This window comes from Lepidochelys olivacea (assembly GCF_965140295.1).
Source record: "Lepidochelys olivacea isolate rLepOli2 genome assembly, chromosome: 1".
Classification (NCBI taxonomy): Eukaryota; Metazoa; Chordata; order Testudines; family Cheloniidae; genus Lepidochelys; species Lepidochelys olivacea.
The window spans coordinates 70801129-70813478 of NC_140411.1; the positions used below are offsets into that span (position 1 = coordinate 70801129).

At 44.3% G+C, this 12350-nt stretch overlaps 1 protein-coding gene across 1 annotated transcript; it reads right to left on the bottom strand.

Moving 5' to 3' along the window:
* Positions 1-1083: 1083 nt before the first annotated feature.
* PCDH20 (protocadherin 20) lies at positions 1084-6892 on the bottom strand. Its single transcript, XM_084625416.1, has 2 exons — positions 6753-6892; positions 1084-5129 (listed from the first exon to the last, which is right to left on the bottom strand). The coding sequence occupies exons 1-2, from the start codon at positions 6882-6884 to the stop codon at positions 2445-2447; spliced, it is 2817 nt and encodes a 938-aa protein (XP_084481542.1). The 5' UTR covers positions 6885-6892; the 3' UTR covers positions 1084-2444.
* Between the last annotated feature and the right edge of the window lie 5458 nt (positions 6893-12350).

Below are 12350 nucleotides of genomic sequence, written 5' to 3' on the forward strand. Positions count from 1 at the left end.
TAAAATGAGCCATTCTTAAACCAACAAGTTCAATTCAATCTGTGCAAGTCCACATGTAGACAAGGCCTGAGTAAGAATCACGCAATCTGGTACCCTGTGTGTAAGGATTGTAGGATCAGTTCCATGATTTTACATTTTAGTTTTTTGTTATTAAAAGATTGGGCCTTGTTCCTGCTCCAATTTAAGTCAATAGTATAATTGTCATTGACTTCACTGGAAATGAGACCAGGCTTCTAATTTGAATAATACAGAAGCAATGCAGAAAATACTATTTTCCTTTTGCTTAACCTGCCACTAGACTGAATAAATGTCGTATGGAGAACTAAACTTTTCCACCAAAGCATCAAAATGTATAATAAAGAACCCAGTTCCAAGGAATTAGTCATATTTCTTCTGAGATAATAATCAGTCTTTTTCATGACATATGAATTTTCATGGATACATACCATTTTCATATATTAATAATATGAAAAGAAACAAAACAAGGTGATAAACCATAAGCGTTTGGCAGGTAGAATTAATTTTTTCATGGAACACAGCCATCAAAGTGCTTCCAAACAAAAAATGTTCTGAGAGTATATTAAAGACAAGAACTAGTTGAAATAATCCTCTGAAAATAAATTCATTTTGCTAATAAGGTGGTTTGGTAAAATACAGGCCAGATTCTGATACTCTCACTCATGATAATAGCACCTTACTCAGCAAATAGCCTGCAGATTTCAATGAATTTACAGTGGAGTAATGTACTAGCCAAAGTGGGTGAATGTATCAAAATCTATATATAGTTGCACTGCATACCTTTAAAAAACAAGAATACTGATACTGAACCATTTAAGTCAATTTGAGCCTTGGCATTGATTCCAATGGGTGCAGGATAAGGTTCCTAAGAACAGTTTTGGAGTGTATTAATTTTTGGAAGTATTATGCTTTTTAATAATGTGCTATGAATTAAATTAAAAATGAACAAAAGAGTAAATACCTAGGTAATGATGAAAAATTGCTTGTAAACAGAGTGGTACTCTGCTTTATCATTAAAATGTTAGCACACAGAGAAAAAGTTATTATGAAAATATATAGCTTTAATTTGCAGACATATAAACACTTTTGGTACAGTACAGACATATGATGCCAGAAATCAAAATGATTAGTTTTAAGCATAACACTTATTTACCTTGTTTACACAGATAAATTTGATGTAACCATCATACAACAGATAGTTCCCAGCTCTTACAATTAAGTGAAAATGATGCATCACTGATAAACCTGCTGCTTTGTTGCAGAGGATGCAGCAAAGAATAAATTATCAAGAAAATATGCCACCAGTCTTACAAATACGATTTTGGAATTGATCCAAAAAACAAAACCAATGAAAAGGAGCCTGGAATGGTAGCCAAAAAAAGGCAGAAATCAGATCTTTCACATGAAATACCAACCCAGAGAGGAGCAATAGTCAGTGTAAACTAACTAAAGTTCTAGAATTGCTAATAATGTGAAGTGTTTTTTGTTTTCATCTGACAGATTAGCATCAGAAGTATCACATACAAATATCTGTTACACAACCAAAGTGATGGAATATGACTGACAGCTTGCTGGAAGAATAAAAATATCAACACTTTTGGGACAACGAAGGATTTAGGCATTCCCTTTCTTCCTTGCATCTGGCCATATTTATTGAGATGGACATGTATGTGTGTACATTTGTTGTAAGAAATAGTGAATACATTTTTTCCCTAATAACGGCAAGTAAACTGTTGGAGCAAGGGTCGTTTGTGTGAAGATATTAAGTCCATAATAAGTGAAAGGTGAAGATGTTACAGCAGTTCAAATTCTGATTACATGACAATATTTTGCATCTTTGCTCAACAGGAATTGCACTTCTTGTTAATGCCTTCTCTATCATACTGTCTAAGCATTACTCATGAGGAAAAAATTCTGTTTGTTTTACTAGTGCATGTTTCCTCCTCTTTTTATCATACATCCAGTGGAATACACATTTCTTTTGTGTAAATATATGTATATCCAGATATGTTTTATATTAAAACCCATAAATATACTTTGCATTGATCTCATGGACGGTACCTCAAACAGTTCCCTGCACAGGAGCATCTGATGCCCTCTTGTGGTTAAAATGACTTTTTAAACTTAAGTTTAATGCATCATTGTCTTACCTTCCTCTCTCTGTATATTCACTGATATGATGGGTTTATGACAGCCGCAAATGATGTTCGTTTTTATAGACTCCTTGCTAGCGATTAGTACGAAGATTTCATTAAAAAAGCTGTAATCTGAATTTGACTTTAAAAAACCTGTAAACACCTATTTACAATTATAATATTATTAAGTTATAAATTAGTGGTCCTTCATTGTAATTACTGTCAACATACCCAATCTGGGCATTGTTCAAGGTTTGTTAGACAGCAGTTTGGTTTATCCACATGGAAACATCAAATATTAGAAATCTCCATTGGTTTCTTCTCCAACATATGAAGGTCAATTCTTCCATTTAGTGGGATTTGTACTTCCAAATTTTCATCTGCTCTGTGATGCTTTTTCCCTTTCCGTAAACAGATGTAAATGCCCATCCCAGTTACTAAAGTGATTGACCCCAAGCTTATTATTGACAGGGCTACTAAGGTAGGCACGCAAGATGGTGACTCCATTTTTTTATGCGTAGGCTCTATAGATATTTGTGGCTCTTTTTCCTCTATATTAATGTCAGGCTCCTTTCTTAACAAACTTTCAATATAGCTCTCATTGCTCACTGTGTCGTTTACAAAAAGGTTCACCATGACTGTGGAATGGAGGGGCTCTGGATAGCCATGATCGCTAACTTTTACCAGTAGCCGGTAGAGACCATAGTCATTCTGCATCAGTGACTCTTCCAAGGTGATATTACCAGTTTTAGGGTCAATCCTAAATGATTCAGGCCGTGGACCTCTTCTACCTATGATGCTGTACGCTATGACAGCATTCATGCCAGTGTCTTTATCTACAGCATAGACTTCTGTGATGGGAGAGCCAGGAAGAGTAGAAGGAAGTACCAACAAATAAGACATATTAGACTGAGGAAACAAGACCAGTGGGGGGTTGTCATTAATGTCCAGAAGGAGGATAGTTATTTTAGCAGTAGAAGACAGGGCAGGGTCACCTCCATCAACAGCTTCAACCCACAAGACATAGGAACTTTGCTGCTCTCTGTCGAGGGAGACCTTAGCTCTCAAAACTCCTTTGCCAGTGTCTATCACAAAAATATCACTTCCATTTACAACTGAAAGGGCTACCCATCCATTTTGCCCTGTATCAGCATCTGTAACACTGATAACTCCAATTTCCCCAAAACCAGGAAAGTTTTCTGGTACAAAAAAACTGAAATCCTTATTGATAAATCTGGGACTATTGTCATTTTTATCCAACACTGTGATGGTGACAGTTGCTATCGATTCTCTGGGAGGCAATCCAGAATCTATTGCTTTAACAGTATATCTGTATTTCTCTTTTTCTTCTCTGTCCAGCTGAGTGGAAACTGTAAGAACACCTGTAGTTTTATCTAAAGAAAAATATGAAGGGGCATCAGGCCCTAAAAAATAGGAGACTTTCCCTCTCTCTCCACTGTCAGCATCCGTTGCATGCAATTTGGTCAAAAAAGCATTGGGAGCATTATTTTCTTCAATAGATAATTCTATTAATTGTTGAGGGAAAACTGGTGAGTTGTCGTTATCGTCCAGAACCTGCACTTTAATTATCTTGTTTACATGAAATCCCTCTGAGTTCCATGCAACCACTGATATTTCATAGAGCTGCTGCACCTCGTAGTCTAAAGGCCTTGTAGTCTCTAATAAATATTCATTGTTGTATGGTTTGTATGGTGACAGTTTGAATGGCCCATTGCCATCCAAAAAGCAATTCACTTTATATTTTTCATCTGGGTCTTTTATGGTAAAAAATGCTATCGGTGTGTTAACAGGCTCCAATTCTTTCAAGTAAACCACACCTTCTACTTCATTAGCTATAAAACGAGGGACCACTTCAGGGGGTCTCAACATGACTTTGATGATGGACACCAGCACAGTGATCACAGCAGGGATACAACCAGGCCCATTGGCCAATATAGTCAATCTATGGAGCCGGGGAGCATCACTATTGATTTTACTGGAGAGCTTGATCGCTCCTGTACTTTCGTCCAGGTGGAACAAGTCTCTTGATGGCTGGGGGACTTTTTGACTGTAAGAGTAAGAGATCTGGGCATTGGATCCCAGGTCCATGTCAACTGCGTGGATGGTGGCCACGTGTGTCCCTGCACTGGAATTCCCATAGACGGTGACATTGAGTTGGGAGTCACTGAACTGGGGGCAGTTGTCGTTGATGTCACTGATGCCAATGGTGAGGGTGGCACTGCCCAGCAACGGTGGGGTCCCCCCATCCTCTGCGATGATGAGGGTGACATACTCCTCTCTGGCCTCCCTGTCCAGGGCCCCCATAACAATCAGGTAGGGGGTCCTCTCCCCGCTCTCATTCTCCTCCACATCCAGGGTGAAGACCCCATAGTCATCCTGAAGGCGGTAGGTCTGGACCGCATTGGTACCAAGGTCAGGGTCGAGGGCCGGGTGCTCTATGGCCAGGCGGGTGTCGACGGGGGCATTCTCGGTCACCCAGAGGCGCATGTTGGGCACGGGGAAGTGTGGCGCATTGTCATTGACGTCACGGATGGCAATCTTCACCTTCACCAGGCGGAAGTGCTCCTGAGGCAGCACCAGCACGTCCAGCAGCAGCAGGCAGGGCTCTGAGGACGGTGCCAGCAGAGAGGCAGCTGAGCCGACGCCAGTCTCCAGGCACAGCGCCTCGCGGTCGATCTGCAGGGCTGAGGTGTGCAGCTCCCCTGAACGGTTGTCCAGGCTCACGTACTGGCCGCCCAACCCCTGAGAGGCCAGGCTGAAGGAGAGCACAGGCTCCCCGCGACGGGTTGGCGGCCCCTCTGCAGCCACTCCATGTAGCCGCAGGTCCTGTGCCAGGCTCCCGATGAGCACCCCGGCTGGCAGCCCCTCGTTGAGGCTGTAGAAGAGCTCGGTGGCGCGGCTGTAACTGGCGAAGCAGTTGAAAGGGCCGATGAAGAGCAGGAAAAGGAACAAATGCTAGGGAAAGAAAGGCACAGGGGATTAGAGAGGGACTGTCCCTGGCATATGCCCAGCCAGCCCACCCTGCCCACAAGCTGCACCACAAATACAAAACCGCCTACCCACAAATACACCACTATGTGAACCACAAATACACCACCATCTGTAGCCCAAATACACCCCAACTGCACCCTAACTACATCACCATCTGCACCACAAGTACACCAGCTAAAAACCAGTCACCTGCCCATCTATGATCCAAATAGACCACCAACTACCCACAAATACATGACCTTCAGCACCACAAATACACCACTACTACCCCCCAAATACACCATCATCTGCACCACCACCCACACTCCAAATACACACCCATCTGTGCCCCAAACACACCACATCACACCATACTTTGCACCCCAAATGCCCCATCTGCTGAACCATCACCTGCACCCCAAATACACCACCACCTACATCCCAAATACACCATCTGTGGCCACAATACATCACCATCTGAACCCCATATCAATTATACCACAAATACACCACACTTTGCACCCCAAATACACCACCACCACCTGCATTCCAAAACCACCAGTCTAGACCCCAAATATATCATAATCCTACTCAAAATATACCATTTTCACCACCATCTTTCACTCATATTCACCACTATGTGCATTCCAAATACCCAAACGTTTGCCCCCTAATTACACCACCAAATACTTGAGCTCCTGACCTCAAATACACCCAAGCCATCTGCAATATCTGTTCCTCACACGAACCCATATAACAATGTGCACCAAATACACCCTCTGCACCCGAAAACGGACACGTGCACCACTTCCCCCCCCCCCCAAAAGAAACCGCCTGCAACAAATACACCACACACTGTGCACCAAATGCATTATCCACTTCACATAGACAGTCTACACTGCCGCGTCCATCAAACAGGTCATGCACACCAACTATCGTAAGCAAACGGACCATGTCACAAATGTGCCTATTCCCCTCCGATGGTCCTGTTGCACAACTCCCAATGCAACCCGGTGTACAGCAAACAGATTATGCAGGGACCCTGTAGCGAAGTTTACCATCAGCACCAAAACCCCCTCACACAGAGGGGCAAAAGGGCTCCCCGTTCATGTTGCCCACAGCTCGGTGTTCGAGTTTCAATTCCCGTTTAACAGGTCAGTCCTGATCCTCACCGGCCCCCTTCTCCCTCCGCAGGACTCACACGAAACGCCACCAGAAGCGCCTGAAAAGAGTATGCAAAAGGACTGGCCCTTTCTGATTGCCAGGCCGGCCTGTAGCTCTCTGCATTTGGAAACGGGTTCGCTTAACTTCGTCTCCAGCCTCGGGGAGTTCTTCTCCCCTCCATTTAAAGCCATTCTCCGTTCAGTGTCATGAACGGTTCTCTAACCTAAACAAAGACCCCCCCCCCCCCCGGCTTTGACTGCTGTTGGTAGAGGTGCTCCAGCCAACAGGACCCATCGATCGCTCCCGGTGAAGTTTAGATCGAGCTAGAGCATTTGCTTCTTCTTCTTCTTTCTTTCTTTTCTTTCTTTTTTTTTTCCCAACCCAACCGCTTCTGCTGGGCACGAGCTCACAACTTGCAGGGCTGCCCCCGCACACGTCCCCTACCTGCAGGCTCCTGGGGCTGGTGGCGCGCCCCGCGCCGCGGAGGTGCCCCATCTCCGGCTGCCGGTGCCTGCTCCTCGGGAGCCAGCTTGTTCCGAGGGCTTGCGAGCGCCTGCCCGTCCCTTGGTAGTTCATTCCCACTGAAACTGCAGTCATTTCGCGCCTGGTGGGAAGGCAGCAGAAGACACGCCCCCCGCTCTTCATGCAAATCGCTGGGAGAACTTCAGCCAATAGTCGCAGGCACAGCAATTAAGAAAAGGCTCGGGTGGGGGGGGAGAGGCGGCGCGCGAGGGAACGAGAGGCGCGGCGGCTGGCACCCTCTCCTGCGGGCGGCCGCGGGCGGGGTACAGGAGGAGCCCCGCGGCGTGGAACGCACCAGCCCACCGCTGGGCTTAGCAGCGTCCTCGCGCGGAGCTCTGCCCGCTGAGCTCCCCCTCCCCAGCTGCAAACCCGTCCAGAGGGAACCGCGGTCAACAGGCGCCACCCCCGGTGCGTTCCGCGGGGACAGCGCAGACTGTGCCCTCGGGTTCGCGGCCGCCTTTCAGGGGACGCTCTATTTGCAGACTGGAGTTTGGGGGCGGCCAGGAGGCAGAGGGATGCAGCCAGTGCCGCTGCCCTCCCGGACACATGGCACTGCGTGTCACCCGCCCCAAAGCGCTGCCCAGAAATGCGGGACAAACGGCCGCGACCCGGATTGAAGCTGGTAGGCAGGCTGGGTTGTAGCGCTAACCATCCCAATCTAAATTCATCCAGCCGCGGCAGGATATGCAGTTATATTTTCAGCCTGAGCTCCCAAGGGGTTGGGGGCGGGGGAGAGGGCAGTCCTGTAAAATCGGGGTGATCCGCGTTTGCCTTCCAGCTTTGGAACCTTGCTTCCTTTTAGTTAAAGAATAATCAGTTGGATCTGAATCTATAGGCTCATTGGAACAATCCAATTTCTATCATGTCAGGTCTCTGATAATGTTCCCAATACAGTTTGATGTTTCCCTGTACTGCTCCCAACTCCTCTTTCTGCTTTGCGGCAGAGACTCTGGGCCTGATTTTAACTTTTTATACCATCCTTTTCAATTAGACGGTTGTTGACCTCCTGGAACCAGCCATCTAGCTGCTCCTAGGGACCACACTTCACCATGTTAAGAGTTAACTTGGCCAGAAAGGTTCTACTCGGAGTTTGTCGCCAGGGTGCCGCCTCCACTGGGTGAAGGTCCACATCCACATTTGGTTAAATCAATCCAGGCTGAGTACTCCTGGATTCCTCTCTAAAACCTCACAGAGCAGCAGCTACTAATAATGCTTTCTACACCCGGCAGCTGGCTAGCAGACTTTGTCCCATCCTGACAAAAAATTAGCTGATGCCATTGTGTATGTCGAGACTGTCAGATTAAAAAACCTACAGCGCCAAGTGTTAGAGCCCAGATCAGCTGACTGGGGCTCACTTTGCTTCCGTTGTGAGGCTGAGAATTTCAATGTAGACGTTCAGACTCAGGCTGGAGTCTGTGCTCTGAGACCCTTTCCCTCACAGGGTTTCAGAACCCAATGTTTACACTGCAATTTTATAGCCCCACACCCCAAACCCCTCAAGTCTGAGTCAGCTGACTGGGGCCAGCCACAGCTGTGCCGCAGGTCTTTTATCATAGTGTAGACAGTATCCATTAATACATGCTTTGGTCATTTCCCAGCTGGACTACAGCAATGCAGTGTATCTAGTTATGCAGTCATCAGGCTTTAAAAACCTTCAACCTGTACAGAATGTAATGATACTTTTCCTTATCAAAACTGACTACTGAAAGTACAGCATATCTGCCATCTGCTCTTTCCATTGGCTCTCCATAGAATGTCAAGTTAAATTCAAGATCTCTCTGCCTTTATTTTTGAGGTGCTGAATGGTTTGGGCCCCCCAGATACCTGAAAGATTCTCTACTGACTATGGCTGACAGCTACATTTCTCAGGTACAACGGCGCTGTCACCACAAGAATAAAAGTTAGATTGTGTAGCAGACAGAGCTGTCTTGGTGGCAGCCCAGGTCTGTGGAACGCACTCCCCCAGGATCAAAGAACCACCTCAAACTTCTCTGCTTTCAATTCCAGGTGCAAGGTGCAGCTCCTGAACCTTGCCTTGAATAATAAAAACACAGTGCAGCAGACAGTACATAAATAAATAAAATAAATAAATAATAATAAACAAAACAAAAACACGCCCCCCCCGATGAAAAAAAGGGAAAAAGAGTAAACCAGACTAAAAAAGATCAGTCTTGTGGTTGGATATACTTCTGGAAGGCACTCAGATATTACAGAGAATCTAAATAGAACCCTCTGACACTGACTCCCTCTGATACCTCAAGCAAGTCACATTAGCTTCTCTGTCTTATTTTCTCCAGCTGTAAAATACACAAAGAACAAGGATGTTTTTAGGATTTAGAGTCCAATCCTGCTTTTACTGAGGTCAATGGGAGGATGAACAGGCCCTAATTTGTTCAGTAATTCCCATTGAAACGTAGTATCACATTTATCATCCATACTACACCAAAAAATTACAATACCACAATAATCATATGTACCTCAAAAAGTAAAACGTGCTACAAACTAATGAACTTGTTGTATTTATTATTCACCAATCTCTAGGGTTCTGAAACCACGCAAGAGTATTTTTCCCTTATAAATTGTCTAGCTCTTTACCATTTTAGTCTAGCAAAAATAGAACAGGCAGTACGTACAGTGTATACAGTTCAGAGGATACATGTATAATTTAAGGAATAAATCAAATTACTCAAGTGCCTTTCTAAATTTTCATCCACCTGCACAATATTGAAGACCTGTCAATACTAAAGGTGCTCAGATGCTCAATCCTTTTTAGTTTAGTCTAGCTGGATATAATGAGACCTACATCGGGTCTCCTTCTGGTCTACCTCTACTGGTTACCTAGGGTAGACTGTTGGGTCCACTGAAGTCAATAGGAGTTTTGCCACTGATTTCAATGAGGTCAGGATTTCACCGCAAAAGTCCATTGGTTAATCATCTCAGAGGCAGTTTTAGGACTTTATGCAGAATGAGTTTGAGGCCTGCACAGAACTTCCATTGCCACTTTGTTCTCCTGGAGACTGATTCTCTCTTTCCAGACCCCCTTATCACAATGTCTGCCCTTGTAAAATAGCTATCCATTTTGCTCCCCTCATTCTGCTTCTTAATCAGTATCTCTTTACATAGGCATGTGCCATCCACATCTTTGTATTAGCAACAAGTCCCTACTGATGACCAGTTTAAAGAATGTCAACATGCTATTACGGGAAGGGCAGAAAAGATTCAAAATAAGTAATTTTTTTGCTAAGGTTTTCTGAGAGTCTTTTCCAAAGCACCCAGAAATTTAATGACTGATTTCTACAGATCTCCAGACTAATGGCAAATTTTCTACAGGGAAACATAAGATTTTTAGTAGTCGTTCTTTCTATTTCAATAGTAGGAGATCTATTTTAAAGAAAAATGTATTTTTACCTTGCCTTTTGCTATGTATAGTCCTACTGACACTAAGTTTACACACTTTTGTCAGTAAGATAGCACCTCCCAGAATGCTGTAACTCAGCCAACATTCTGGGTGTGTTATAATTAGGCAATACGAAGGAACACGTAGGTACCCTTCTGTGGGATTGTTTGCCTCAGGTGAGTTAGGAGGCACGAGATAGAAGATTAAGTGACAAACCACCCAAGAAGCAGAACAATTATATATAAATACATTAGCTGGGTTAATGCTATGGTGAAATACAAATGATGAAATGAGTGAGAGATTCACAACAGTTATTCAGCTTTATTGAAAGGGAACCCTGAAAATATTGTTTTCAGCAAACCAGACACCTTGGGCAGTAAACTACTAATCCATAAAGGATCGTCTGGATGAAGGGGCTACCTACAGCCCACCTCAGTCCCTATAATACAGCAGCAAACAGCCAGCTCCTTCTGCCGGCCTCTGGTTCTACTGAGACTCCCCAATGACTCTGCAGAGCTGGGTTGACAGATTCCCCAGAATCCCTAGCCTGGGTGTAAATAGAAGTGTGAATGGCGAGGCACTGCTTGGGAGAGTAAAATACAAACATGCCAGAGAACCCTACATGCCCAAACTCTGGCTCTCTACACACCCAGGCAGTTCCTCTCATGTCTACACTGCTTTTTTTAGCCATGTAGTGTTCAGCTGCCTCCCCGCTGCCAAAGCATTTCTCCACCTCAGGGAGAGACACCGGCTGCAGGGAAAAGCTCTGGTAGGGGGGAACTTACTGGCTCTCCCCCTGCCGGAGCCTTTCACTGCCGCATGTAGATATGCACCACTACACTTTTATTATTAGCAGTAGAAGCTGTCTATTGTCTTGGCTCTGGGCAAGGAGAATGACCCGCATCCTGCGCTCCCCAGGAAAGAGTCTTTTTGGGTGGCAGAGTCTACTGGTGGGAAGCTGAGACTAGTGCCCTATGCATGACAAGTAATGGTCTGATTTTCAAAAGTGCTGCGTATCTGGTGCTTCCACTGGTTAGAGTGTGAGCTGTGATTGCTCAGAATCTTTGTAAATCAGGTCCTAAGTGACCAGCCAGTCCCCATGATAGAGCAATGGACAGGGGCAGTAAGCCGCCATTTCCCCTAAAGATACCAAAAGTGGTTAGGAGTCCTGGGACCAGGCTGTGAGAAGCAGCTGTGGAGCTGGAGGGGTATTATTTGCTTCAGAGTTTGTAAACCCCAACTGTCTAGTCAAGCCTGCAGGGGTTGATTTGTTACAAACTCTTGCAAAATGAACCTGCAGGATTCAGTTTATAAACCTCTCATGAACCCATCCCTGGAGCAGTCATACCTCTTTACTTTGAAGCTTAGTTGAGAGGGGATGCCTTTCTAGTCTGCTCAATATCTGTTGTGGGTTGAGCTAACCCTGAAACGGAAAGACATCATAAATTTGATTTGTCAATCAGTGTGAAGAGAAAAAGAAACTGAGCAAAACTTTTGCACAGCACTTTAATGTACTGCATTCCCAAACATTTTTTGAAGTTTGAAAAACATTCTTTTCTTTGGTTATTTTAATTTGTGCATGTCTTCAGATTTCCTCTTTTCTGCCTGGAGTAGAAGCAAAAATGCTGTGGCATTGTGAAAAAGATTACCCACAATTCATTTCCAGTTTGATCACAACAGTGTTCTGAAAAGGAAAACTAATTAAACGTTTACTAACTAAGTGCATGTATGTTTCTAAAACTAATTAGAAGGGAGGGATTGACTCAGATTGTATTCAAACTCTTCTTTTATACTAGGGTTTTTTACATCATATTACAGAGTATATTAGCTTCAATTTCACTCAGTTCTTGTGGAAGCCTGTAAATAATAATGATATGATTTTTGTACCATAGTAGCCAAAGCAAAGGCTGTGATACAGTACTAATATGATACAGCTGAAAATTGTTAATACCATAAGTCTTTCATTATATTGCTTATCACATTAGCACAGGGACAGCATTCCAGCTTCTGCCAGCTTACTTTCTACACACTGCCTGTAAGTATAAGGGACTCATGAATATTTAAATGTTTGTGAATAGGGTTCTCATTGACATTAAGCCACAGCTTCTGAGCTGAAGTTGCAG

Bases quoted from the DNA above. Each gene is read 5' to 3' on its own strand.
- PCDH20 (XM_084625416.1), bottom strand. From the start codon at position 6,884: ATGAACTACCAAGGGACGGGCAGGCGCTCGCAAGCCCTCGGAACAAGC. The intron at 5,130-6,752 runs GTAGGGGACGTG...TTCTTTCCCTAG, and splicing joins CCAGCCCCAGGAGCCTGCAG to CATTTGTTCCTTTTCCTGCT.